At 25.6% G+C, this 25343-nt stretch overlaps 15 protein-coding genes across 15 annotated transcripts, besides 34 other annotated features; 6 read left to right on the top strand and 9 right to left on the bottom strand.

Moving 5' to 3' along the window:
- Positions 1-131: 131 nt before the first annotated feature.
- Positions 132-179: a sequence feature (AT_rich).
- Positions 180-324: 145 nt separating this feature from the next.
- Positions 325-477: a sequence feature (AT_rich).
- A 179-nt stretch (positions 478-656) lies between these two features.
- Positions 657-702: a sequence feature (AT_rich).
- A 198-nt stretch (positions 703-900) lies between these two features.
- Positions 901-967: a sequence feature (AT_rich).
- An 18-nt stretch (positions 968-985) lies between these two features.
- Positions 986-1027: a sequence feature (AT_rich).
- Positions 1028-1067: 40 nt separating this feature from the next.
- Positions 1068-1101: a sequence feature (AT_rich).
- Positions 1102-1133: 32 nt separating this feature from the next.
- Positions 1134-1185: a sequence feature (AT_rich).
- Positions 1186-1368: 183 nt separating this feature from the next.
- Positions 1369-1389: a sequence feature (AT_rich).
- Positions 1390-2203: 814 nt separating this feature from the next.
- EDI_111470 (elongation factor 2 kinase, putative) lies at positions 2204-3523 on the top strand (the record flags this gene model as incomplete). The annotated part of the gene is made up of 1 exon (XM_001737362.1): positions 2204-3523. One exon carries the CDS (start codon positions 2204-2206, stop codon positions 3521-3523), a length of 1320 nt encoding a protein of 439 aa, XP_001737414.1.
- Positions 3130-3163: a sequence feature (AT_rich).
- Positions 3521-3559: a sequence feature (AT_rich).
- On the bottom strand, positions 3549-4283 carry EDI_111460 (uncharacterized protein; the record flags this gene model as incomplete). The annotated part of the gene is made up of 1 exon (XM_001737361.1): positions 3549-4283. One exon carries the CDS (start codon positions 4281-4283, stop codon positions 3549-3551), a length of 735 nt encoding a protein of 244 aa, XP_001737413.1.
- Positions 4041-4140: a microsatellite.
- A 26-nt stretch (positions 4284-4309) lies between the features above and the next one.
- Positions 4310-4384: a sequence feature (AT_rich).
- On the bottom strand, positions 4376-6335 carry EDI_111450 (ankyrin repeat-containing protein, putative; the record flags this gene model as incomplete). The annotated part of the gene is made up of 2 exons (XM_001737360.1): positions 4376-6077; positions 6133-6335. 2 exons carry the CDS (start codon positions 6333-6335, stop codon positions 4376-4378), a joined length of 1905 nt encoding a protein of 634 aa, XP_001737412.1.
- Positions 5300-5328: a sequence feature (AT_rich).
- Positions 6336-6394: 59 nt separating the features above from the next.
- Positions 6395-6782, bottom strand: EDI_111440 (protein disulfide isomerase, putative; the record flags this gene model as incomplete). The annotated part of the gene is made up of 2 exons (XM_001737359.1): positions 6395-6649; positions 6699-6782. The coding sequence occupies 2 exons, from the start codon at positions 6780-6782 to the stop codon at positions 6395-6397; spliced, it is 339 nt and encodes a 112-aa protein (XP_001737411.1).
- A 43-nt stretch (positions 6783-6825) lies between these two features.
- Positions 6826-6920: a sequence feature (AT_rich).
- Positions 6921-6927: 7 nt separating this feature from the next.
- EDI_111430 (phosphatidylinositol N-acetylglucosaminyltransferase subunit A, putative) lies at positions 6928-8379 on the bottom strand (the record flags this gene model as incomplete). Its single annotated transcript, XM_001737358.1, has 2 exons — positions 6928-7114; positions 7217-8379. The coding sequence occupies 2 exons, from the start codon at positions 8377-8379 to the stop codon at positions 6928-6930; spliced, it is 1350 nt and encodes a 449-aa protein (XP_001737410.1).
- Positions 7116-7173: a sequence feature (AT_rich).
- A 545-nt stretch (positions 8380-8924) lies between the features above and the next one.
- Positions 8925-8973: a sequence feature (AT_rich).
- Positions 8974-9259: 286 nt separating this feature from the next.
- Positions 9260-9281: a sequence feature (AT_rich).
- Positions 9282-9296: 15 nt separating this feature from the next.
- Positions 9297-9406: a sequence feature (AT_rich).
- Positions 9407-9429: 23 nt separating this feature from the next.
- Positions 9430-9451: a sequence feature (AT_rich).
- Positions 9452-9525: 74 nt separating this feature from the next.
- Positions 9526-10686, bottom strand: EDI_111420 (RNA-binding protein, putative; the record flags this gene model as incomplete). The annotated part of the gene is made up of 1 exon (XM_001737357.1): positions 9526-10686. The coding sequence occupies one exon, from the start codon at positions 10684-10686 to the stop codon at positions 9526-9528; it is 1161 nt and encodes a 386-aa protein (XP_001737409.1).
- Positions 10172-10244: a microsatellite.
- Positions 10557-10613: a microsatellite.
- A 266-nt stretch (positions 10687-10952) lies between the features above and the next one.
- Positions 10953-11792, top strand: EDI_111410 (protein phosphatase 2C, putative; the record flags this gene model as incomplete). The annotated part of the gene is made up of 2 exons (XM_001737356.1): positions 10953-11039; positions 11088-11792. 2 exons carry the CDS (start codon positions 10953-10955, stop codon positions 11790-11792), a joined length of 792 nt encoding a protein of 263 aa, XP_001737408.1.
- A 1268-nt stretch (positions 11793-13060) lies between these two features.
- Positions 13061-13145: a sequence feature (AT_rich).
- A 67-nt stretch (positions 13146-13212) lies between these two features.
- Positions 13213-13284: a sequence feature (AT_rich).
- Positions 13285-13340: 56 nt separating this feature from the next.
- Positions 13341-13370: a sequence feature (AT_rich).
- Positions 13371-13952: 582 nt separating this feature from the next.
- Positions 13953-13980: a sequence feature (AT_rich).
- A 230-nt stretch (positions 13981-14210) lies between these two features.
- Positions 14211-14238: a sequence feature (AT_rich).
- Positions 14239-14545: 307 nt separating this feature from the next.
- Positions 14546-14580: a sequence feature (AT_rich).
- Positions 14581-14590: 10 nt separating this feature from the next.
- Positions 14591-15361, bottom strand: EDI_111400 (uncharacterized protein; the record flags this gene model as incomplete). The annotated part of the gene is made up of 1 exon (XM_001737355.1): positions 14591-15361. The coding sequence occupies one exon, from the start codon at positions 15359-15361 to the stop codon at positions 14591-14593; it is 771 nt and encodes a 256-aa protein (XP_001737407.1).
- A 3-nt stretch (positions 15362-15364) lies between these two features.
- Positions 15365-15458: a sequence feature (AT_rich).
- A 98-nt stretch (positions 15459-15556) lies between these two features.
- EDI_111390 (calcium/calmodulin-dependent protein kinase type 1D, putative) lies at positions 15557-16750 on the bottom strand (the record flags this gene model as incomplete). Its single annotated transcript, XM_001737354.1, has 1 exon — positions 15557-16750. The coding sequence occupies one exon, from the start codon at positions 16748-16750 to the stop codon at positions 15557-15559; it is 1194 nt and encodes a 397-aa protein (XP_001737406.1).
- Positions 16751-16832: 82 nt separating this feature from the next.
- Positions 16833-16891: a microsatellite.
- Positions 16892-16919: 28 nt separating this feature from the next.
- EDI_111380 (uncharacterized protein) lies at positions 16920-18515 on the top strand (the record flags this gene model as incomplete). The annotated part of the gene is made up of 1 exon (XM_001737353.1): positions 16920-18515. One exon carries the CDS (start codon positions 16920-16922, stop codon positions 18513-18515), a length of 1596 nt encoding a protein of 531 aa, XP_001737405.1.
- Positions 17773-17813: a sequence feature (AT_rich).
- Positions 18516-18647: 132 nt separating the features above from the next.
- Positions 18648-19808, top strand: EDI_111370 (uncharacterized protein; the record flags this gene model as incomplete). The annotated part of the gene is made up of 1 exon (XM_001737352.1): positions 18648-19808. One exon carries the CDS (start codon positions 18648-18650, stop codon positions 19806-19808), a length of 1161 nt encoding a protein of 386 aa, XP_001737404.1.
- Positions 19809-19958: 150 nt separating this feature from the next.
- On the top strand, positions 19959-20930 carry EDI_111360 (uncharacterized protein; the record flags this gene model as incomplete). The annotated part of the gene is made up of 1 exon (XM_001737351.1): positions 19959-20930. One exon carries the CDS (start codon positions 19959-19961, stop codon positions 20928-20930), a length of 972 nt encoding a protein of 323 aa, XP_001737403.1.
- Positions 20925-20952: a sequence feature (AT_rich).
- Positions 20953-20965: 13 nt separating this feature from the next.
- Positions 20966-21794, bottom strand: EDI_111350 (signal recognition particle receptor subunit beta, putative; the record flags this gene model as incomplete). The annotated part of the gene is made up of 3 exons (XM_001737350.1): positions 20966-21496; positions 21558-21646; positions 21698-21794. The coding sequence occupies 3 exons, from the start codon at positions 21792-21794 to the stop codon at positions 20966-20968; spliced, it is 717 nt and encodes a 238-aa protein (XP_001737402.1).
- Positions 21498-21547: a sequence feature (AT_rich).
- Positions 21793-21813: a sequence feature (AT_rich).
- A 410-nt stretch (positions 21814-22223) lies between these two features.
- Positions 22224-22251: a sequence feature (AT_rich).
- Positions 22252-22274: 23 nt separating this feature from the next.
- On the bottom strand, positions 22275-22895 carry EDI_111340 (uncharacterized protein; the record flags this gene model as incomplete). The annotated part of the gene is made up of 1 exon (XM_001737349.1): positions 22275-22895. The coding sequence occupies one exon, from the start codon at positions 22893-22895 to the stop codon at positions 22275-22277; it is 621 nt and encodes a 206-aa protein (XP_001737401.1).
- A 1500-nt stretch (positions 22896-24395) lies between these two features.
- On the top strand, positions 24396-25343 carry EDI_111330 (uncharacterized protein; the record flags this gene model as incomplete). Its single annotated transcript, XM_001737348.1, has 1 exon — positions 24396-25343. A coding segment is annotated over one exon (948 nt), but the record flags the coding sequence as incomplete, so codon positions are not given.

Here is a 25343-nt window from a genome sequence, read left to right as displayed (position 1 = left end):
TTGTTATTGAAAGAGTAATGATATAAATGTATTAGATGAAATATTTAAAATAACTGTTAAAGGTATTCCGATAAATTAAAAACTCTTTTTTCTATTTCATGATCAACTGATATGTTCTTTATTCAATATTCTTTATAAAAATTAAAAATATTTCTATTAATTAAATATTAGAATATTAACAACAACGATCTGTTGTACTGGGTTTAATATAAGTTATATAAAAATGAATTTAGAAACAGAACAATTCAAGATGATATATTTTTCAGTTTAATGATTCTGTCATAATATTAGTAGTGATATAAAAATAACTAATTTTTGGAACTGTTTTTATAAAAGATAAAATAATATAATATATAAAGTAATTTAATTAAGATTTACCGAGTAATAATTAAAATAATTAATATAAGTTCTTTTTATCATTTGTTTAATTAACTATATAAAAAAATTTTAAAAATTCAATATTTTTATCATAAAAATCGCTTGTTAAATGTATGTTAATTCATTGATAATAGTATTACAGTTAATAGTTATTTGCTTTTATTATTTTGGTTTTTTAGTAATCGCTTTAAAAGGTGAATATTAAATTCTTAATGAAAAAAAAAAGACTTTTTATTATACCTCTATAGTTGATATTTATCATAAAACATCCTCATGTCTATTAAAAAATTAAATAACAAATATAAGATAATTTAGTTATAAAAACACAATCAATAACTATTTCATATTAAGTATAAAATATCTAAAATATACTGTTGGTAAGTATTTTTGATTGTTTTATTGCAACTTTTTTATCCTACTATTTTGTGAATTTATTAATTTTATCTTAATAGAGGTTCAAGTGATTGTTGAAATGAAACAAATTGATTATTAGTTTAATTTTCAATAACTTGCTCTCGTCTCTTAATTTAAAAAATATTTATTATCTGTACATAGTATATTTAATAAATAATAACTAAAATCTAATATAGTAAAACGACCAAAGTGGTATATTTTTTATTTTCAATAGATTATAAAATATAAATAATATGCCAGACGAAATGTAAATAATCTAAACAAAGATATTCTTCATAAAAATAAAAATTTTTATTCTTTTTTTTAAATGAGTAAAGATTGGGTTGTGATCATGAATATTCAATAAAATAATCAATATTTTACAAAGAATTAAATAATAAAAAATTTTAAATACAAATCAAAGTGGATACAATAGAAAAATGGTTTGTAAATAAGTGCAATTTTATATTCAATAAATGTTTAATAACTCTTCCATAGAACTTTATAAAAAAAGAATAAAGTATAGTCTCATCTATATTATAATTCTGTAATAAAAAATTCGTTTATTACTTTGTTTTATCTAATAAATCTTGTATGAATAAATAAAAAAAAATTTAACACCCGTAAACTTTATTAATATACTTTATTTTTTTCGATCTTTAGTCCACCCATTATTGAAAGAACAAAAGAACCCTTCAAATAATTATCTAATTTTAATTCTTATTACCTTTTTTGAAATTAGTAATAATAAAACTAGTAAAAAAGAAATATTAACCTTTATAAAAGATAAATCAATTTGTATTCTATATGTTTAACTTCACAAAAATTTATAACTTAAATTTATAAGAAATTAGTTTATCATTAATAGAACAGACAAAATGAAACAATTGAATAGAAAATACGTTAAGTACTAAGAAAATGATTTGTAATAAAAATAAAAAAATTGAAAAGAAAAAGATAGATTCAGTGACATATACAAGAATAATATTACCTCTTTAAAAAACTTTTATACATTTGATTCATTTCTTTTACAAATAAAAGAATAAACAATGAAATAAAGACAAATAGTCTAATTAAACGATAAGATATTTATCCGATTGTAAATTAACTGATATGGTAATCTTTTTTTTTTGGAATGACTATTATAAAACATCAAAATATAAATAAAAATTTGAGATTGTCAATTCTAACCTTCATTTATTTACCTAAACTATCACTTTTGAATTGAAAAAATAAATCTGCAACTAATAATTGAATAAAATACTGGACACTAAATGAAAATCATTTTGGTTACTTCATCTTTATAGTTTCACTTCTGAGTTATTTTTTAATTACTTTCATCTCTTCAATTGATTTATGTTTTTTATTTTGTTATATAAAACTAATATTCTTAAAAAAAGAACTTAAAAACAATGAAAAACAAAAAGTGACAATGTCAAGAGATATGATGGTAGATCCATTACTTTCTGAAAAAGAACCACAATACCAAACTCAAGTGAGTGGATATATCATTACTGTTCCTAATGAAACTACACAAATTCGAAAATTCCTTGCATCAAATCAACGAATAAATCAATTTTTATTTCAACACAGTACATTTAGGGTTGAATTAGCTCCATTTGCAAAAGGAGGAGAGCGACTTGCTTTTCGAGCAATAAATGGGTATGGAGAGAGAATTGTTCTTAAACGATTTTTCCAACAAAGACCGCTTACAATGTTATTAGAAACAATTGAACGACAATTAATTTGTATTTATTTAGCAAATATATTCAATAAATTAAATGTTTCACCAAATAAACTTCATTTCCTTCCAAATTATTTATTTATTCCAAATCCAACAAAAGAATTAGATGGTAAAGTTTTAACTCTCGAACAAACTGAGCAAGCAGTTGCTGCTACATGTAGAACGCCTAATTTTGTAGAGCCATATCTTAATGGATATTTTATCAAATATATTGACAATAATGGGTGGATTAATGAATCTGAATTCCATTCAACGTTACATGCATTTGCTCATTGGACATGGGTTCATACAAAAGGAACATTATTGATATGTGATATTCAAGGGGTTAATGCCAATAATAAGTTCTATCTTACAGATCCAGCACTACATCATATAGATCAAAACAAGTTTATTTATTCAGAAACAAATCTTGGCGAAGTAGGAATTTCTCAATTTTTTAGAACTCATCAATGTAATGCAATTTGTCAAGGACTACATTTACCAAAACATAAAGAACAAGTATTACCAGACACTACAAAAGGTACTACAATCAACCCTAATGTTGATGCACGAATAAAACAGTTTTATCAACATTCTCATCAACAAAATACTCCAATTCCACCATCAAAACCATCAAATTTATTATTATTAATTAATAAATTATTATTTGCTCCAACTATTGGTAAATGTGTTGCTTTATTTCCATTTACTGCAAGTGCTGAAAGAGAAATGTCTCTTAGAGTTGATGATGTGATAGAAATATTATATAAATCAGATGGTTGGTGGATTGGTAAAAAAGGAGGTATTCCAGGAATTTTTCCATCTAATTTTGTTCAAGAATTATTAGAAAAATTTTTGTTTGTAGCAATTGAAGATTTTTCTGGAACAAAAGGAATGTTATCTCTCACAAAAGGAGATCGTATTTATCTTCTTGCTAAATCTGGTAATTTGTATAAAGCAGTAAAAGGACCTCATGTCGGATTTATTCCAAAAATAATCTGTGCAAAAGTACAAAATGTTACAATGTAAAAATTATTTTAAATTGATATTTTTTTCATTTATATTCTTCTTCATTACAGGATTCTATTGTTTTATCTAATTCATTAATAAGAATTTTAATTGTTTTCAATTCTTTTTTATCTGCATTTAATTTCATTAATTTATATTCTTTTATAGTATCAAATCCACATTCAGTTCCTGGAAAATGGTATTTATTTTGTGTTGTTCGTAATTGAATTTTATTCTTAGGTGTATTTTGTTTCATTAATATAGGTGGGATTTCATTTGAAACAAAAGTAATAGTATTGTTTGCTGTTCTTAAATCAAGAACATCCTTTTTAAGATCTGTATTAGGAAGTACTTCATTTTCATTTAATTTTTTTGAGTTTGTTATTATTCCATCAACAATAGGATTTTCTTCTGTTTGTCTTTTCTCTAATTCAGTAACAACATATTCTATTTGTTGTCTAATTTCTTCATCTGCTGCAATAAATTCTTTTTTCTTTAATTTTGAAGATAATAATAACTTTTTTGATATATTAGTTGGTTTTTTTTCTTCTTCTTTATCTTCTACTTTTGTTTTTCTTGAGTATTTAATAATCCCTTTTTTTTTTACATCTTTTTTATTTTCTTGTTCTTTTGTTTTTGTAATTAATTTATCCTCCTCTTCAAAAAAGATTTCATCCTCATGAGTATTTGAATCTTCATTCCACATAACTGGTATTTCTAATTTATATTTAATTCGATCCATTAAATTAATAGGTACATGAATAGATGATTTATCACACATATTGCTAAAACTAACAATATTACAACAATTTTTTATAGTAACTTTTTTGTTTTTATATTTTTTTAAACAATAATAATAACAAAAAATCTATTTTAATTAAACCATTCTTTACTTAACCATTGTTCTAATTTAGAAAATCTCATCTTTTGAACTATTTTCTTTAGGTCTTCTTCATTTGTATTATGAATCATTGGTGAAAATCTTAAAAATCTATCTCCAAGAATTGTTGAACAAAAAACTGATGACTGTTTAATTTGACCTTCAAAGTTTTGAAACTCTTTTGAAGAGAACCAGTCACTCAAAAAGAAATCAGAATAACCTTCTCCATCTTCTGAATGTTCAAATCCATTAGAAAGTGAAAGTACAACACAATCCTCTTTTCTAATTCCTGTCTTAAGTGCATCCATTAAGGCATAATTAGAAGGGTTTGGTTGAATTATCATTCCTGAAATACAATTACAATATGGTTTAAAAAGAAATGGAAGAGAACAAGACTTCATAATTGCTTCATTAGCCCTTTCACTTCCTTCTGCAATAACAAAGGAATTAGAAAGTTGTTGGTAATATGTAAAAAATTTTCTTGGGAATTTAGAAAGTGTTTGGTTAGAGAATAAAGATGAACATGCAATATCATAATAATGATTAGTATATTTAGTAGATGCATTGAATCGTCGTTTCTTTGAAATTCTAGTATATTTTTCTATTAAAGGAAAAACCTTTTCTAAAAAATCTAAAGATAAACCTTTTGCAATTGAACCAGCAATAAATGCTGATATTCCAACTCCTGAAATTACATTGCATTTAGCAATAAACATTGGAAATTTTTGTACTAATTTCTGTAATATATAAATTTGAAGAATTGGATTATCTGATAAACCATCTAATGATAGTATTCTATATTTTTGATTTGGGGTATAAGTTAATGAAGTATCAGTTACTAATGTATCAATTGGATATAAATTGCATAATTCTTGAATTAGTATTTCTAGTTTTCTTTCTCTATATTCTTGTGTACCTAAATATAAAACATTTTTTATAATTTTTTGTGGTTTTAATGACATTCCTAATTTTATTTCTTCTTTATTATTACTATTTGTTTCTTCTTCTTTCTTTTCTTCAATTTGGCAAATTCTTTCTTCAATAATTGAACTTATATCATCTTCAAATTCGTGATCAGATTCAATCTCCTCTATTTCTTTTAATTCTTCTTTTTGAAAAGGCTGAACATTTTTTGTATCTTCTTCTAGTTTTACTATTTCTTTTACTTGTAATGTATTTTTTATTGATTTTGTTATTTTTTGTGTAAAACTTTCTTTTTCTTCTTCAATTTTAGTTATTTTTGGTGTGTAATTATTAATCAATACTTGAATTTCTCTTGATTTTACTGATTCAATAGCATACATACTTGGCGTTTTTCCATTCCTTGTTTCAATGTCTGTATGTGCTCCATTTTTTAATAATAATTCTACATTATCAATTATTCCACATAAACATGCAAGATGAAGTGGAGTTTCTCCATAACTATTTTGTACATTTAAAAGTGATGGCTGTAAATTAATAATTTTTTGCATAAGAGTTAAAATATCTCTACCACTTCTTTTTGAAATTGCATGAAGTAATGAATTACCCCTTCCATTGATAACAAGAAGGTTTGCTCTTTTGTTAATTAAGATTTGAGTGAGATTATCTTGTCTTGCTTCAATGGCAGTATAAATAAGAGTAGAACCAATCACGTTTTTTGTTTCGATTTTTTTAGGGAATAATTCCAGTAAATACACAAGTATCTTTTCATAACTAAATGATAATTAGTAAACTTAAAAGACATTAAATATAAATTTCATTCACAAACCCCATTGCAACAACACAATGAATAAACTTTGGAAACATTTCACTAAGTTCTAACCAATTTTCAATGTTTAATGTTTTTAAATCTGTTAAGACTTCATCTTCAAAACCATTTATCAACTTATCTTGCATTAAAATAATTTTACCTTCGTTCTTTTCTTCTAAACCAAAAAGACTTTCCTCATGGGGTAATACTTGTAAACTCATTGATTAAGTTGAGTTAAGTTCTTATTAATCCAAAAAAATTTATGAAAAAAGAAATTAAATTAAGCAAGATAATCAGAAAGGAATTTGTCCATATCCTTATATGTTCTGTCTTTTTCGTATTCACTAATTAAAGATGCACCATCATATAACTTTAAAGTAGGGAAACCTTCTATTCCCATCTTTTCACAATAGCTATTATATTTATCACAATCAATTTGACAAACTGTAACCTTTGTTCCTTTATATTTTCTGAATAATTTTTTATAGTCATAAGACATCATCTTACAAAATCCACACCATGGTGCATAATATCTCTACGTTTTAATATATTATTTTTTACCTCCATTCATTTGTATAACAAACAACAAAAAATTTACCACCTTTCTTTTGTTCTCTCTCTAATTGTTGTGGAGATACATTAAATGAAGCAAAAGCAGCAATAATCATCAAAAATAATAAAATATAATTGAATTGCATAAAACTACCTTAGAAAAATATAATTTTTAAGTTCTTTTTGATTTTAGATTTTATTAACAAAAATAAAACAAAAAATAAAAAAATAATTTATTTAAATTTCTTTTTAAAGTTCAAGTTATTTAGTTTTCTTTTCTTCACTACTTTCACTAATCAATCCATTTCTGTAACATTTTCTTGGAATTTCATATGCTTTTTCAATAGACTCTTTAGGCCAAATAAAATTAAGGAAACAAGAAATTAACAATAAGAAATAATGTAAGAAAAACATAAATGGACCAGAATAAACCCCTTCATAATACATTCTAAATAAATAAGTATTTTTGTTTTTTTTTTTATACTTTAATTACATTCATTAATTAATGGAAATTATCCCTTTAAATAAAAAAAGAATAAATAAACAAAACTTATTGAAATGACTGGGAAGGTCGTCTTGTGGTTTTTGAAGAACTTCATGATAAACTTGTTCTGTACGTGACGCAACTCTTTCCCATGAATAAAATGATTTTACTGCATTATGAAATTCCCATGAACGTTCTTCTTTACAAATTGGAATTACTTCTTCAACTTTTTTACATAAATCTTCAACTGTTGGCATTGAATATTTAATTAAACTATTTGGAAGTACTTCTTTAATGCCACCAACATGAGTTGAAATAACATGTAATCCACAACTTAATGCTTCAATAATTGCAATACAAAAACCTTCTGTTAAAGAACAATTTAAGAAAATGTCACCTTGAACTAATACATCACGAGTTTCACAATGTTGAATAGCACCAAGTAATTTTACTCGACTTTGTAATTGATATTTTTCTCTCATTTCTTCAAAATTTAACATCATTGGTCCATTTCCTCCAACAATAAAATTTACTTTAGGATATTTAGAACAAATATATGGAATAATTCCAACTGCTAAATCAATACCTTTACGATATACCAATCTACTTAAAATAACAATATTAATATGATTTGGATCTCTTTTACTTATATCTGGTTGAAATTTACTTGATTCTAATGCATTTGGAATAACATATATCTTTGTTGGATCTCTTTTTGCTCTAATACACATATTCTCTTTAGTACAATGTGACACTGCAATTGCTCCGTCACTATTTGCTAACGAATATTGAAGTACTGAATTTAACATAATACTTGCAAGTCCTTTTAATCCAAATAATGAATGTTCAGTAAGAAAAACTCTAATTCCTAATAACCTTGCAAAAAACATTGATTCAAGACTTATTGCTGAAAAAGATTGGTGTGCATGTAATATTTGAATTTGTTCTCTAATTAATATATTTCTAATTAATGCATGTTCACTCATTCCAGTTGGAAAACAACACTCATTAAACATTCGAAGTAATGGTAAATAATATACTTTAATTCCATTCTTTAATATTCTTACACCTGTTCTATTCCCATATTGATGTGTTATGACAACAACTTTATGTCCATGTTTTACAAAAAAATGTGCGATTTGATATTGGTGAAATTCAACCCCTCCCATATTCGGGTAAAAGAAGTCTGATGCTAAACAAATACGATAACACCCTGGTGCTGGTTCCATTTAAAAAAATCTTTACTATCTTTTCAGTTGCTTTTCCTTATTTTTCATTTTTTTTCTTAAGAAAAAATTAAAAAAGCCCTATTTTTTGTTAATTAAATTTAACTTCTTCTTTGGTTTTTTTCATCTCTTTTTTTTCGTTTGAACTAAAAGTTAAAATATCTACACCAATCTCTTTACAAAGCATTAATGTCACAAAAAATTAAGCACTATACAAATTTATTAATTTAGTGAGGCTTGTGTTTTATATCAGAAACAAATTGCCTTAACGTTGGTTGAATAAATACTCAGAAATTATGTGATTTACTTAAGAACTACCTGAAGACTAAACAACTGATAGCAAGTATAAATAAAGATATATGTAAGAAGGTTGAAGAGATGGATGAATAAAAGAAATGAGTAAGAATAAGATAGATTATTATTATACAGCTTAGTCAATCTTGGTAACTGTTTATTTCACAACAACAGAAAAGAGGTTTATTATTAAAATATAAATCAAGAAAGGGATGTTATAAAGAAAATAATATTTCGACATAAAGCTGATAAACAAAATTTAAATTATTAAATAAGTAAAAATTAGAAATTAACTAATATAATCTAGAAACAATCAATGGCATCCATAATTTAATTCACATAATATTATTTAATAAGAACGTTAAGGCATCGAGTTTATAACAATGCAAGTAAATTACTGTTTTATATTGTAAACCTTTAAGAAAGAAAAGACAACAATATAGTGATGATAAAATTACATAATATAACGAGAGAGAGTAATAACAGGTATATAAATTTAATTATAAGATAGTCATCATTGTTTTATTTCATCATTCTAAAATGAAGCATTTATCTTATTATTTTGAAATTTAAAAAGTTCTTTATATCCAATTTATATTTTATATTTAATACATTGGTCTTACTTCTTTTATATATTATTTATCTTTATTTTTTATTCTTTTTAATATTCTTTAAAGAATTAATGATTTTTATATTCATTATTTATATATTCTTCAAGATATAATTATTATTTTATGGTTGAAGGTGTTGAATATTTGCAATAATTTATTAAAAAAAAAAAGAAGATGAGATGAATGAATTATTAAAATATTCAAAAACCATTCAATAATTTCTTTGTGTTTCATTGAAAATCTTTTATAATAATACTGATTTCTTTGCATTAAATTTCTTTGTTATTCCAATTTTTCTGTTTATTCCTTTCTTCTTTGTTTTCTTTATATTTGTTGTTGATTCTGATTTAATAACTTCTTTAGGAAGAGATGTAACTTTGACTCTTTTACCAACATTGTTTACTGAATGTTCTTCAATGAATTTCTTCTTTTCTTGATTAAATTTTCTTCTTTCCATTTCTGCTTTGAATTTATGTAATTTAACCATATCATCAATTGAAAATTCTACCATAACTCGTCTTTGTTCTTTAAATTGAAGACTCTCATTGACTTTTTCTACAAATTGATATGCATCTTCTGCTTCTGTAAATGTCAAAAAACAATATCCAATTGCTTTTCCTCTTTCTCCTTTAATAATTTTAATATCTGATATTTTCCCTTTCATACAATATTTCCCAAATGTTTCCATAATCATCTTTTTATTTGAATTCTTTGGAATATTTCTTACACACACTCTATATTTATTAACACAGAAATTAACATTTTTTAATTTCTTATTTCGTTCCATTTGTGCTTTTAATCGAATTTTTGCTTCATTTGGTGTTAATCCAAGTTGAAGATATTCTTCTTTTGTTTTTTGTCCAACCATTGCTAATGAAACATTTCTATTATCTTTAATTCCTTCTTTTTTCTTTTTTTTACTATCACTTGTTTCTTTTGCTTGTTCTTTCTTTATTGCTTTCTGAAGAATTAATCTTCTTCCATCAATTTCAATATCACTTTCTTTATTCCCTGAAAACATATATGCTTCTTCAATAATTTTATCTGCTACTCCTCTTTTTCTGAAACAAACAAATCCTGTTCCTCTACTAATACCTTTTTCTTTATCCATACAAATTTTACAATATGATACATCCCCGTATTCTCCCATTTTTTCTTTGAGTTCTTCTTCAGTTGTTCTGAATGATAAATTTTGGATGAATATTGTTCTATAGATTTGGTCTTCTTTATGTAACTCTTCTTTTTCTTCCCGACTTAATCCTTTTCGGTCAAATCTCTTTTCTTGTTTCTCTTCTTTTCTTTCAGTGTTTCTTTGTTTCTTTCCTTTTCTTTCTTGTTTTTGTTTAATTTTCTTTGTTTCACTTTTTTCTTCATCACCCCTTTTCGTGTGTTCTTCTTCAGACATTATTCTGTTTTCTCTTTCTTTGTTCCTTTTGAAGGGTTCTTTCTTTATTATTACTTCTAGTATTTTTACTATCCTCTTCTTTTATTTTATCTTCACCACTCTTCTCTCATTCATTTATACCTCTTTTCCTTTGTGTTCTAAATACCAATGAACCACCATCATTGTTACTTCTTCTCCATCATTAAAACAAGAAGAACTAAACAATGTGAAAACAACATTTTCAGATAAAAACAAAAAGAAAAGAACTAAGAATATTTCATAGTGGAATGAGTGAAATACCATCAAACCCAGTGACTGTTTCTCAATACTCATATTACTCAGATAAAAATTATCCAAAACGAAGAACAATGGAAGTTTGTTTTCAAGAATCAAAAGAAATAAAAAAGAGTTAATTCAAATAGGATGCTCATGTTATTTGTGATCCATTAATTGAAATAGAAGGTCATATCTATTCATTATATGCAATCTTTGATGGGCATAGAGGACGTACAGCAGCACAGCATTGTGCTAAAATTGTTAAAGATAAAATTAAAGAAGTTTTACAAAGAAAAGATGAAGAATTTGAAGAAATGATGCAAGATGCAATGTACGAAATGGATATGAGTTTAAAAGAAAATGGAATTGAATATTCAGGATGTTGTGGATTATTGTGTATTATTGAAATAAAAGAAAAGAAAAGAATAATTCATATGGCAAATTGTGGAGATTCATGTGGAATTATTATAGGAACAAATGAAATAATTTCAATGAGTGAAGAACATAAAACAACAAATGAAGATGAATCAAAAAGAATTAAAGAAAGTGGTGGAATGATAATAAACGGAAGAGTCAGTGGAGATGTAGCAATTACACGAGGATTAGGAGATCATCATTTGAAACAATGGATTGTATCAGAACCATTTGTTAAAGAAGTTGAATGGAAAGAAGAATATAAATATATTGTTCTTGGATGTGATGGATTATGGGATACACTCAATGGAATACAAATTAAAGAGGTATTAGAATCAAATAATTGTGAATTTACAACATCAGCAAAATCATTAACACAATTAGCAATAGGAAAAGGATCAACAGATAACATCACTACAATTGTTCTGAAATTGTAATTGATTTAACGCTTAATTTGGTTATTTTTGTGTATTAGTAAAGAATGGAATAGGTATCATTTGTTATTTAGATATAGTCAAATACAATTTTCTCATATTATTGCTGTTTTGTTGAACTTGTTTTTTAGTCAAAAATTTATTTAATTCAACAAACTTGATGGTGGGTTGAGTTTAGAACTATTTCTACATCGTGTTTTAGTTATTTGTTATATAGCTTTTTTTACTTGAAAGAAAGCAGTATATTCCTTTATATTCATTTATGTGGTGGTGATAGTTTCACTTTTCTAACGACACCAAAACCTTATTCATTCCTTTAATTCAAACATTTATAAACTTTTATTTCAAGAAATTTAAACAAAGATTGTTTCTTATTTAATTCTTTCTTTTAGAACTACCAATGTCCAAAATCAAAATTATTGAAATATCATTTAAATAAAAGAATGTATTTGTCTAATTACTTGTTAGTATTGGGTAATGCCATTTTAAGAAACCATTTACAAAAAAATAAAGTATTATTAATTAACGATATTGAAATTAACAATTGGATTTATTATTTGATTTCATCACTCTAAAATATAGTTTATTATTTTTAGTTGGCATTTTATTTATTCTAAATTATTTGAAATGGTAGTATGACATAATACATTTAACTTATTCAATTTATTAAAATAAGTTGTTACTAAGTTTCTTTATCAATTATCTTATTGAATTGTTCACCAATTTTACTTCTTTAAACATTAAAACCTTTTCAAAATTTACTTGTCGTTCATTTTTCTGAATGTGTTAATGTAATTCATCATTTTTAATTGAAATTATAGTTCTAGTTATTGTATTCTTTTATATAAAAGAATGTTTTAATCAAGGATTTTATTTATTTATTGTTGATAGTTTATCTGTTAATTCTAACAACTAGTTACATCTGCTCCAATACTTATTTTTATCCTATTAGTTATATTATTTAAAACTTACTCATTAAATTTGTTACTTTTATTTATTACTTTCTTTGCAAATATATCAACACAACAATACGTTTTAATAGTTAACTAACTAATGATCATTGTTACAAATATATTAAGTTTTCAATTTAGTTTGTTTTATTTGTTAAAATGTTGCTAATGTAAGCTTAGTTTGTGTTAGGAATGACAGATATATTTATTCATTAAATTTAAATAGAAAACTATCTTTATTAGAAGTAAATTACTTATATCTCTTTTCAATGTACATGTTCATAACTAATTCTTTTATCTCTGTTGTGTTAATACAATAACTTATATAATAAAATATACAATACTTCAAAATAAATGAATTATTACTTTAATTATTCTAAATGAAAAATAGTATATTGTTAAAAAAGAACAAGAGTATCTTTAATTTATATTTTATTCAAATTTGATAGTTTCATAATCCAATTAAATAGACCAAATAATAAGATAATTTAATTAAATAATATTCAAATTTAAAAGCTTAAACATTAAATTTCATTTTAATTAAAGGATACTAGATTTGATGATACTTTGTTAGTAAAATAACAATTAATTTGTTTCAAAGAAAATAAAAATTAAATATATTTCATATTTTCAATCATTGATATTCAACAATGTTTTATTATCAACTAAGGAAATTAGTCATAGAAAATATGCACATTCAAATAAATAATCATTGTGAAGATCATTAGTTTCAAACTCATCTCAGATGGTACTAACATTCTATTTTATTGTTTTGTTAATTGAACAAAATAACAGTAATATTCAACATTACTTAATAATTTAGTGTGTGTAATAATAATTCCTACATTTATATCTTATATGATATTTGATGAAGTTATAGTTTGGTATAGAAGATGGTTTTATATTATACATAATTACAGTCAATTCCATTTGTTTAGAACTATTGATTCTTTTATATAATAAGTTTATCAAAATGAATTTAATAAGTCAATAAAGTTATATTTTTAACTTCTTTTTAATGAAATAAAGTTATTATCCTCATTATTCAATTAAAGTTTGACGTTAAAATGGCAGTATTTCAATAATTAAAGCTATTTGAACATTCAACGTTATTTATTTTAATAGTATGAGAATATTCATCTTTTTAATTTGACTGAAAACAACATTATTAACTAATTGATACAATCACACTCATGTGTTCTTGTTTTGTATGAAAAAATTAATAATAAAATAATAATAAAGGAAATGTAGAGTATAAATAATTCATTTTATCTATACTTAAAATATTTCAACTCTTTTTCATTTATTATTAATTAAGATTTAGCCTTTGGAGTCAAACCACAAAAGATAAAAATAATGTTTTAATAAGTGGCAAGTAATTTATCAAGATAGAAGTAATGAATTAAATGGCCTACATAAAACAAATAAATACACGAACTCCAACAGAACCAATATGAAATAGAAAGTTGACATATATAGAAATATTTAATTTAATAAAACCTTTTAGATCGAATAGAACCAATCAATACGATAAGTAAACGTATTGACTGAGCTGTTAACTAAGAATATGAAATGATCTATGTCTTAAATTATACTTTAGTAATAGCATTAAAATTTAACTTTTTGTATCATAAGGACGAAAAACCCCCTTAATAAAAGAAATGAACTAAGGAAGAACACCTTTTCAAACTTAAAACACCCAAACGATCTAACAAAAATAAAACCTCCCATAGAATAGCTATTCCATAATATTTTACTGTACACATTTCACTAATAACTCTAGTAACAAAAAATTTTCTCAAAAAGAATAATAGTAATAAAAAAGTATTTTAATTATTAATCAAAGGATAATTATTTTCCCATTCTTTGTTTGAATAAAGAGACTCTTTTAGGGGGGTTGCTGTCTTGAGAAAGGTTTTTCTTTTCCTTTTTCCGTTCGACAATACCATTACTTTTAATTGGAGAATTCTTAGGCTTTTCTTCTTGTGGAGGTTGTCTCTTGTCCTTTTTCCTTTCTACGATTGTTGCTTTGACACCAGGCATTTCACTAAATTCACTTTCAGGGATTTCTTCAATTTCTTCAGTATTTCCAATTTTTTCTACATACTCTAATTTACCAGAACGTTCTAATTCACGTTCTAAAGATGCAAGTTCATTGATGTATTCCCGTTCTTTTTGATAATCAACTTCTTTAGTTTTTTGGATTGGTCTTTTCTTTTGTTGCATTTGTTGGTATTCTTCTTCAGTTATAAACTCTGTAATATTACGAACATCTCCCTCGACATTATGCTTTGCTTCATTTGTAGTACTTTTGATTTTATCAAGTAATGTTTGTTCCGTTGTTTCCAATTTCTTAATCTTCTCATTTAACCTTCTTTCAACTTCTTTAGCTGTCATTTCTAGATAATATTCATCACTCAATTGAACTAAAAAAGTATTCAATTTCGTAGGTTCAACTGTAACAGGAAATAATGCCACTGGCTCATTAAAACTATCAACAGCCAATGGGACTTGCATAGGTATTGGTGCTGTCTCTGTTCTGAGGGAAATAATTTCTAAAACTTGACGAAGAGATCCTATTTCAATACGAGTTTTGTGGAGTTGTGTCAAAGTGTCTGTCATATCAATAATAAGTAAAATTTAATAATAAATTTCATTAGTTAGTTTATATGAAAAGAATAAGAAAAAAAGAATAATAGTAAAAAAAATATAAATAATAGAATGATATTATAACTTATTAGAACAAAAAGAATAGTGAATTTCAATTAATTTACAGTAATGTTAATTGAAACAAAGTGTATAAAATACTGTAAAATTTTAATTTCTATCAATAGTAATTTTTTTAGGTGCTACAACTTTGTCCATTGTTTGTTGACTTAATTCTTTTAATAAATTTGCAAAATAAGGATTTGAATAAACTGAAGCACCACATAACCATTGATGCGTTAATACTCCTTCAATATTCATTCTTCTTGTTGGGTCAGCAACTAGACATCTTCGGATGAAATCTTTACATTCAAAAGAAATAAATTCCCATTCATCATCATCAAAATTAATATCTCCAGATTGCATTTGTTCAATATTTTCTGCTAAACTATTTCCATCAAAAGGATAATATCCACACATTGAAACAAATATAGTTACACCAAAACTCCAAATATCACATAATTGAGTATATTGTGGTGTGTGTAGTAACATTTCTGGTGGGGCATAATCAAAAGTACCACAAGGAGTTTTTAATACATCATCAGTAAATTTCTTAGCTAAACCAAAATCTACTAAACGAATATTAAAACCATCATCTTTTTCCATTAACAAAATGTTTTCTGGTTTTAAATCTCTATGACAAATACCTTGAGTATGAAGATAATATACTGCTGAAGCAACTTGATATCCAACCCATTGGGCTTGTTGTTCAGTTAAAGGTTTTTTAGTAATACGTTGAAATAAATTTCCTCCAGGAGCAAATTCAAGAACTTCATAAATATAATCATCATCTTCTAATATGTCATATACCTGTAACAAATATTTATGTTCACACCATTTAACAAATCCAATTTCTCTTGACAATGTTTCTAATTGATCTTTTCTTACAATTGTTTTATCAATAATTTTTAATGCAACAACTTCATGTGTTTTTTTATAAATTGCTCGATGAACCACACTAAATCCTCCTCTTCCAACAACTTCGCAAAATGTAAATTGTCTTTGAACATCAGCATACCTAGATTTTCCTTGCAATATTTCATCAGTTTTTTGGTTTGGTTCATGAATTTTAATATCTATTTTATTACTTTCAATTACACATGGAGCTTCTTTTGATTCAATAACAACAGAACTTTGTATTTGTGGAGTAGATGATGGAGATGGTGTTCCTTTTCTCATACCTAAACGAATTCCAGAACGTGTTGAATTAGACCTTTTTCTAACAGGTTTCCAAGTAGCTGTTTCCATAGTTTCTTTAGTTTTTTTAATTAATTTCTTTTCTTTTTCAACATGACTTATGGACATCTTGGAATAAACATTTAAAGTTCTTTTCCTTTAGGAAAAAAGTCTAAAATTAATTCATTAAAGTCCATTTTGAAATTGTTAGTTTTATTTTGTTTTTTATTCTATTTTCTTTTCTTTTTTTCTTTTTTATTATTTTATTTTTTTCTTCATCTTTAAATAATTGTTAGGTATGACCAAATTGTCAACATTACAACTCTGTCAAATTCTTTCATACGTTGAGTACTTTGATTTAAAACATTTCTTACAAATTAATCATAAGTGCCAACATATTTGTAATCATTTAATTCAAGTACAATGTTTAGAAAGAAATTTAACAAGTGTCAATATACCGATACACTCGTTATATTTAACACCTTCTATATTAAATGGTGATTCGGCAAATGACGAATTTACTACATTTGATTATAAACAACTTACACAGCTTTCTAATAACTCCACATTAAAAGCGTTATGTTTTTCATATAATGCAACAACTGAATATCATTTACTTTCAAATATTATTCGTCAATTACCAGCTCATTCTCTTACGAAAATTGATTTAGGTACATATGATATTGGAGAAGAAAATATCATAAAATATGCTACCCTTATTGGAACAACTCAAACCTCATTAAAAAGTCTTACTTTTTGGAAAGATCCCGGTAAAAATGAAAGATTTAGTGGACCTAGAGAAGTAGAGATGTTTTCAAATTTAGTAGAATGTGAAAATTTAAGATGCTTTGTTTGGTCTCCAAGTTTTGTTTCAATGCAAAAATTATCAGCACTTAATATCTTTTATCACTTAGACACATTTAATGATTCTGTTAACGATTTAAAGAAATTACCTAATTTATGTTCATTAATTTTACGATCAACTACAATTAGCCAATTTTCTTCTATTCATAGAGTAAGTGAATTAAGTCAATTAACTTATTTAAATATTACTGGTACCCAAATAGTTAAAGATCCAGGTGTATTTTCATTGGATAAATGCACAAATTTAAAACATATATCATTCTATTATATTGATAGTATTAGTGAAGAAATATTTAATATATTAAAATATTCTTCTAAATTTTATATTCAGTTACAATTATATTCAGTTCCTTTAGAAAATCAACAATTTGCTCCATTTAATTTAACGGGTATTCAATTTGATCCTAAAAGAATTTTCATTCTTCATATGACAATGATTCAAAGAAAAATTAAATCTAGATTTGCTAAGGCATTATTTAATAGATTTCAACAATGGCCACCTAATTTGTATTTTAAAGGATATCTTACATTTGATGTTACTGATATTCATAAATGTATTGGTATTAGTGATTCATTAGTACGTCTTGAATTCCATTTTATTCAACAATTATTAAATTTAAAGTCAGTTAATTCATTCTCTTATCTTACCTCTTTATCTATTAGACATTGTAGAATTAAAACAGAAGAACCTATTCCACTTAATGGATTAATTTCTTTAAAACGTCTTTATATATCTGATTGTGATAATGTTCAATTATTATCTATCTCAGATATTACTGGACTCACATCATTTACTTTAAAAGACCAAACTTGTTTTACTCCTTTACTACCACATTTAATTGAATTAACAAATCTTAAACAAATAGTTCTTAGTAATATAAGAATAGTTACAGATAATGATATCGAATTTTTAATTCTTCTTGACAATATCAGGCATTATACCTTTGATGAGAACTCAGTCTTCCAAGAAAAAGAAAAATATTTTGCAACTCCAACAAGAACTGTCTCTTTTGTTACTCGTCAAGATTAATTGTATCCTTTTTTTTATATATTTGGTTTTATATCTTCTACCTGTTTTTTTTTAAAAATAGAATAGATACTCCTCTCTCCATTTAGATCATCTTAAAAGAGTGATGTTAGATCTTATTATTACTAAATTCACATGAACTCTAGATACACCTTAGGGCCAAGTAATGAAAACTCTAATTGTCTTCAAAAAAAAGTAGTGCTCCCTCAACCAATTCAAGTTTGGCTTAAACAAAGGAAATGTGACTGTTATGCTCATCTTATTAAAGAAAGTACTGACTCTAACTCAAATGCTCCTACTTTAATTCACCTATTTAAGAAAATAACAACACTAGGAAGACAGTCTAAGTGTGATGTTGTTTTTGATAGTTTAATTCATCCTATGAATATATCACGAATTCATGCTAAGCTTGAAATAACTGCTGATGGTATTGTTATTTCTGACCTTTCTACCAATGGGATTTTTGTTAACAATGAAAAGGTTAGTTTTAAGACTTTAAGAGATGGGGATCTTATTACTTTGGCTGGAGGGAAAAGTATTGAAATAGGAACAATTTTTAAACAACCATCTTCTTCTTTCAACTTCCGGTATGAAGTTCTTAAAAAGGGAGAAAATCCTACTACTAACATTGATAGTACGAGTGATTTTTTAACTAGTACTTCTGAAATTTGTTTAGATACTGTTTCAGATGAATATTATTCAATGAACTTAAGAGCTAATACTGTGAGAGGAAACGTTACTTGTCCTATGTGTAAGAAACTTTTTGTTGTTCCTACAACACTCAGTTGTGGTCATACCTTTTGTTATACATGTGATCTAGAATACTCAATGAAATATGGAAATTGTTATGAATGTCCTATTTGCTTTCAAAAAGCAAGAATAAGAACTAAATCAACTGTTATTGAATCAATTGTTGATAATATTATTAAAGGAGATACTCAAAGAGATAGAAGTCTCTTTGAAGAACGTCAAAGATTTGCAAGAATGTATCTATTAAATACTCCTATATTGTATGGAAAAATTAATGTTTCAAAATTACCATACGGTTTTGGAGAATGGAAAGAAGAACAAAAGCTAGAAGTCCAAAAGTTAATGTCTATTGTTAGTGGAATTGAAAGGGAAAATTGGTTTGTTGCTCTAGGAATAACAAAGTTTGATTTGATTCATGCCTCAAATGATATTATCATTCAAACATTACGAAACTTAAAAATTAATTTTAATGACTCTGATGATCCTAAAATTAAATTGGCACTAATTTTTGTGTATATCAACACAAACCCAACCATCCCACAATAAGTGACTTTCCTTTTTTTGCTTTCGGTTTTTAGAATGACAATAATTAAAAGGAGTAAAATATATATATACTTGTATATAGATGACAAGATTATATCTTCAGTCACTATTTCAATAGATTGTACCAGAAAGGAAAAAAACCAGTAATTAAAAATGATAATAATCCTCTTATTATTTCAATTATTTTCTGCTAAAGAATATATAACCCAAAAACAAAGAGAATATGTAACTAAGTTCTATGGACCAAAGTTTAAAGTCGAAGAAGATTATCCTTATGAGATTGATTTTAATACATATGCACATGTTGAACTACAATCAAAAAATCCACCAAGAAATGAAGATAGAACTTATCCTAAAAAATTGTGGCTGGCAATTATTCACAGTATTCCTTCTAAAATAAGTCATATGGAAAATACAAGAAATACTTGGTGTAGAGATGAATACCAACAACGGTATGGATTTAAATGCATTTTTGTTTTTGTGGAATCGTCTGCAAAACAATTAGAACAATATAACGAATTAGTTGAAATGAATGAAACATACCATGACATTTATTTCATTGATATGCCTGATTTAAATGAACATTGGTTTACTTTACAACAAAAAAATATTAATGCTTACATTATGGCACTTAAATTATTCCCAAACTACTATTTCTATACTCGAGTTGATGATGAAATTATTGTCACTGTCGATTTATTATCTGACTTTTTACTTGCTCATACTCATAACCCAACAGTTGTTGGACAACTAACTTATCATGCTCCTTATACTAACCCAAGACATAAATATTATGACCCATTATCTAGAAATCTCCCTCGGTATTACATTTATCCTGGAGGTTACTTATCTATTTTTAGTCAGGACATTATTAAATTTATTGGGAAATGGGAAAATTATTACACCTTTGCCCCAAGTTCATTAGAAGATCCTGGGTTTGGTCACTGGATTTATAAATTTGCAAATACTACAAATCAACGAGTTGATTTATTAACACCAGAAAATTGGGGAGGCCATGTAGGAACAACTTATGGTGATTATATTGTATTCCATGATCAAGAGGGGCATTTAAATCAATTAGAAACGTTAAATAGAAGAATAGAAGATGGATATATGAAGTATTAATTAAATTTTATTTTTATTATTTGTGAATGAATAAATTATTTTAGTCCAACATCATTCAAGAAGTTCCAAATAGAATCTATATCATTTTCTTTTACTGAAGATTGAGCAAACACAATTTGATTCTTGAGTTGTTCAAAATGAAATTCATCATCAGGGTCTCCATACATATATAAATCATCATCAGCTATTACTTCTCCTGGTTTAGCAACTCGAATACGTAATTTGTTTAATTCTTTTTCTAATAAAATTTTAATAATATCTTTTGATTCAGACATTGGAATATCACTCTTATTACAAAGAATTAATATTGGTAAATTATTTGTATTTGAGGTGATAATACAATGAAGATACCCTGCGTCGTCTTTAATTGTTTTCTTAATTTCATCTCCAGCAATCATAAAAATAATACATTTAGCTGATTCAATATATTTTTTATATATTCCTCTAACTTTACCATAACCAGGAATGTCTATTATTTCAATTGGTTGTTGAGTTATAATATCATGACAAATACCAATATTTTCAACCATAGAAGTACACGTTTCTGTAGTTGTATTATTTTGTAACTATATTTTATTAGTTCATTTTATTATATCTTATGATAATAAATAAAAAAAGAATACAAACACAAAGATATAATGATGTTTTTCCAACACCACTAGTCCCAGTAATCATTACAACAGATTTTTTATTATTACTTTTAAACTTCTTTGATACTACCATTAAGTAAATACATTTTATTTTAAGAAATGTAATTTTAAACAAACTGATGTAAACAATAATGCCAATAAACAATGCAATTATTGTTGTAATTGTGGTAATTAATGAAACTAATGAAAAACTACTTTCAACAGTATTTTCCATTTTTAATTATTATTTTTTAGTTCATCTCATATTTTAGTTGATAAGAATTTTCATATGGCACTCACAGATATTTTCATTACAATAACAGACCTAATCTTTTTATAGTTTGTTTTTTTCTAACACGTGTTTAATTTTATTAATTGAGTAGCTTTGCATCGTTATTTGATTTTTCTGGACAGGTTGAATACCATCACCTCCAAATCGGAAATGGAAACAGAGCTCATAATCCAGAAGGTGGTCACCGTTTAGGAAGTCCACAAAATACACAAGTACATCATATTCCTGTTCCTGGTTGTGCAGGATGTAATTACAGTTAATTTTATTGGATTTTTTTAAAAATAAAGAATTTTAGCTCAAAAAAAGTTTGGTGATGAATAGTAAAATCTTCTGAGTTTTGTTTAATCTACAAAAACGAAAACAAAACACATCAAAAAAATAATAATAATAGAATTAAATACATCTCTTTTATTAGTATTTGCTTTAACATGATTCACTTCGAATTGAAGACAAATTACCACATTCAAAAGAAACGTCATATGGAAGAATAACAGAACCACTCTTTGTTGATGTTCTTGATCGAATAATTTGATTAAAATGACACCCAATTTCATTAATATGTTTGAATCCAAAGAATTTACCATTAATGGTGACTGAGTTTAACCTTTTCATAGCAATACTATTTGGTTTAATAACTTTTCTTGTTTTTCTTTCTTCAACTTTAACACCATTTTTATTAAGAAGTTCAATAAGATAATTATTTGTTATAGCGTCAAGGTATTGTCTCTTTTCTTTTAATCCATCATATTCAAATTCAAGATGAGATGCATCAAATACAATCTTATTATCCTTTTTAACACTTTTAATTGTAAACATTTGATATGTTATACTTCCTCTTTTATATAATCTATTGATATTTACTTCATACCCAGACTGAGATAATACCCCTACAATAAAAGCTTGTTGTGCAGCATCTCTATTCTTTGATTCTCTTTTGGCATTAATCATTTCATTTTTGACTTTTTTTTCTTCATAATTCATAACAAAGATATTTCCATCTTCAATATGAAAGGGGACACGAGTAATAAAAGCGCTTGAAATCATTCTCTTATACTAATTTTTTAACAAGTTCCATTTAAATATTCCATTTGCCTTTTCTCATAATTTTAAAACATCTTCGTTTCAAGTCTCATTGATTCATCCCCTATTTCATTTTGCTGAAGTTTTCTTTATGTCTCTTTGTTTTAACCATTTTGGAATCAAATTCCCTTTTTTTCTCTTTCTGGTGAGATTTCATTCACTTTTCTTAACTTATTCTTGCTCCATTCCTTTTTACTTCAATTTTTGTATCTTCAATTTTTGCTTATTGGTTTCCATGTCATCACTTTGTAAACCAAAACATTAGAAGCTAAACATAAATAAGAAGATTTTGTTTATTAGTTTATGTTCTAATTTTTTACTAATACCAACTAAAATAATCTTCTTAAAAAATTCATCATTTATTCCCTCATTTGTCTTGTTTCTTTCAGTCATTGATTTTTAAACGTAGAACCAAAAATGAAAAAAGGGAATTCAAAACATTCCTTGTGGCTTGTTTTTTTTTTTTCATGAATAAATGTCATTGCCAATTCTGTGTTTTAGTAGAAGTTAAATTCTATCTCATTCTTTCAATTTGGTGATTTTAACTTTCTTGACAAGTTTCAACTCTATAATCTGTTGTTTAATGATTCTTAAAATTAAGTTTTTCAATAATCTTATTTCAAACAAAACACCTTCCCAATCCAAAAGAAAAATAGCCACACTTTTTTTTCATAAATTCACTACTCTTTATTTGTTGGTTTCTGTTTTAAGTAATACTTTATCTAGTTCACTATTTATTTAGCAAAGGACAGTATATTACAAAACAACATTTTTATTACTACAGATCTACATAGCCAACAAGTATGAATCATGTATCTACTCATAAACTAGTTAATTTGAATGGTTTTCATTAACTCATTTAATTCTCTAATACTGAGGTCTAGCCCTTAAGTTGATTAGCCTAACCACTTTTGTTCTTAACCTTTCCCATTTCATATCAACTTACCTCATTGAGTATTAAAAAAACTTCTTTTTAATGAAGATTTTTAACATGATGCCCCAATCAATTAGGTATTTCCAAAACCTTAGAGTAACATTTAAAGGGTAATTGCGTATACCCCCTTAATTTTTTGCGACAGAACAACCATTACAATGTCTCTCTTTTATTCATATCTTTTTCCGTGTAAAGGATTTTATAGATATGACTCAAGTTACTCTTCATTATGAATAAAGGCAGTGTGTTGTTTGTCCATAAAAAGTAGATAGGTGTTGATACGTTTGATTCGATAAACCAACACTTACTATTAACCAATAAAAATATAATTCCTTGTGGAATTTACTAATAGCTTTGATTGACTGATTTTTAAGGTATCTAAAAATATGAGATTGTATTTTCTATTTATTTCTAACCATCCTTAACATCTGAAAATTCGAAGAGCCTAAAATCTTTCTTTTGTTCCACATTTCTTATAACATGAAAAGACACGGGTATATAATAAAAAGTATTGAATAAAAGGATATTATATGAGTAGGTTATTTACTAAAACAAAGAAGAAACCTTTATTTTTTAACAAACAACCACAAATTGAATATAATAAACAAGAAAATGATATTGAAAAAATCAAATTACATGATTCAAACAATGGTTTTAATCCACTTAGTATAATAAAAGAAGAGGGATTTGATAATAGTGACACAATGAAGTGGTTTGACAAAATGACAACTGACAGTGGAGAAGTGTTATTAAAAAATGAAAGTACCAGTATTAAAAGTTTCAACAGTATGACTTCATTTCAATTTTCACCAGAAGAAGATGAAATAGTCTCAAATAAGATGGATGAAACTATCCAACCAAAGGTGTTTACAGAAGCAAGAAATGAAAGAGTTATTTTAGAACAAACACAAAAATCAGAGAAAGATGAGAACCAAGTAATTGAGGCAAAAGAAATAAAGTGTATTGAGAATCCAATCAAACAAGAAACAGACAAAGAAATAAATAAACCCAAAAAACAATCTCAAGTTAAACCAAAAGAAAATAAGAGATCAAATTTCCATATTTCAATGAAAAGATTTGAATTTAAAAAACCTAATTTAATTTCAAAACCACTGAAAGATCGAATGAAAGATTCAACTAAACAAATCAGTGAAAAATCTATTCATAAATCTTCAGATAACTACAACTTTCAACTAAAAGTAGATCTAAAAGAAAAAGTACCAAACAGAAATCAAAGTACTAAGAATGTAGAACTAGAAAAAGAGCTAAGAAAAGAGTCAGAAGAAGGTTTTAAAAAAGTATCTAATATTAAGAAGATTATGAATTCTCCAGATAACACAGAACCTATAAGAAATTCTAACAATAATGAAATTAATATAAACCAAAAAGAAGTTGAAGAACAAGTAGTTATTCAACAAGAAGAGAAAAAAGAGATGTATTCATTGAAACGTAAAATAGAAATAAAGAAGAAAAGAAAA

The sequence above is a fragment of the Entamoeba dispar genome, genomic scaffold (genome assembly GCF_000209125.1).
Source record: "Entamoeba dispar SAW760 scf_1105229460567 genomic scaffold, whole genome shotgun sequence".
In the NCBI taxonomy this organism is placed as follows: domain Eukaryota; phylum Evosea; order Mastigamoebida; family Endamoebidae; genus Entamoeba; species Entamoeba dispar.
This window is presented reverse-complemented; position numbering and strand designations above follow the sequence as displayed.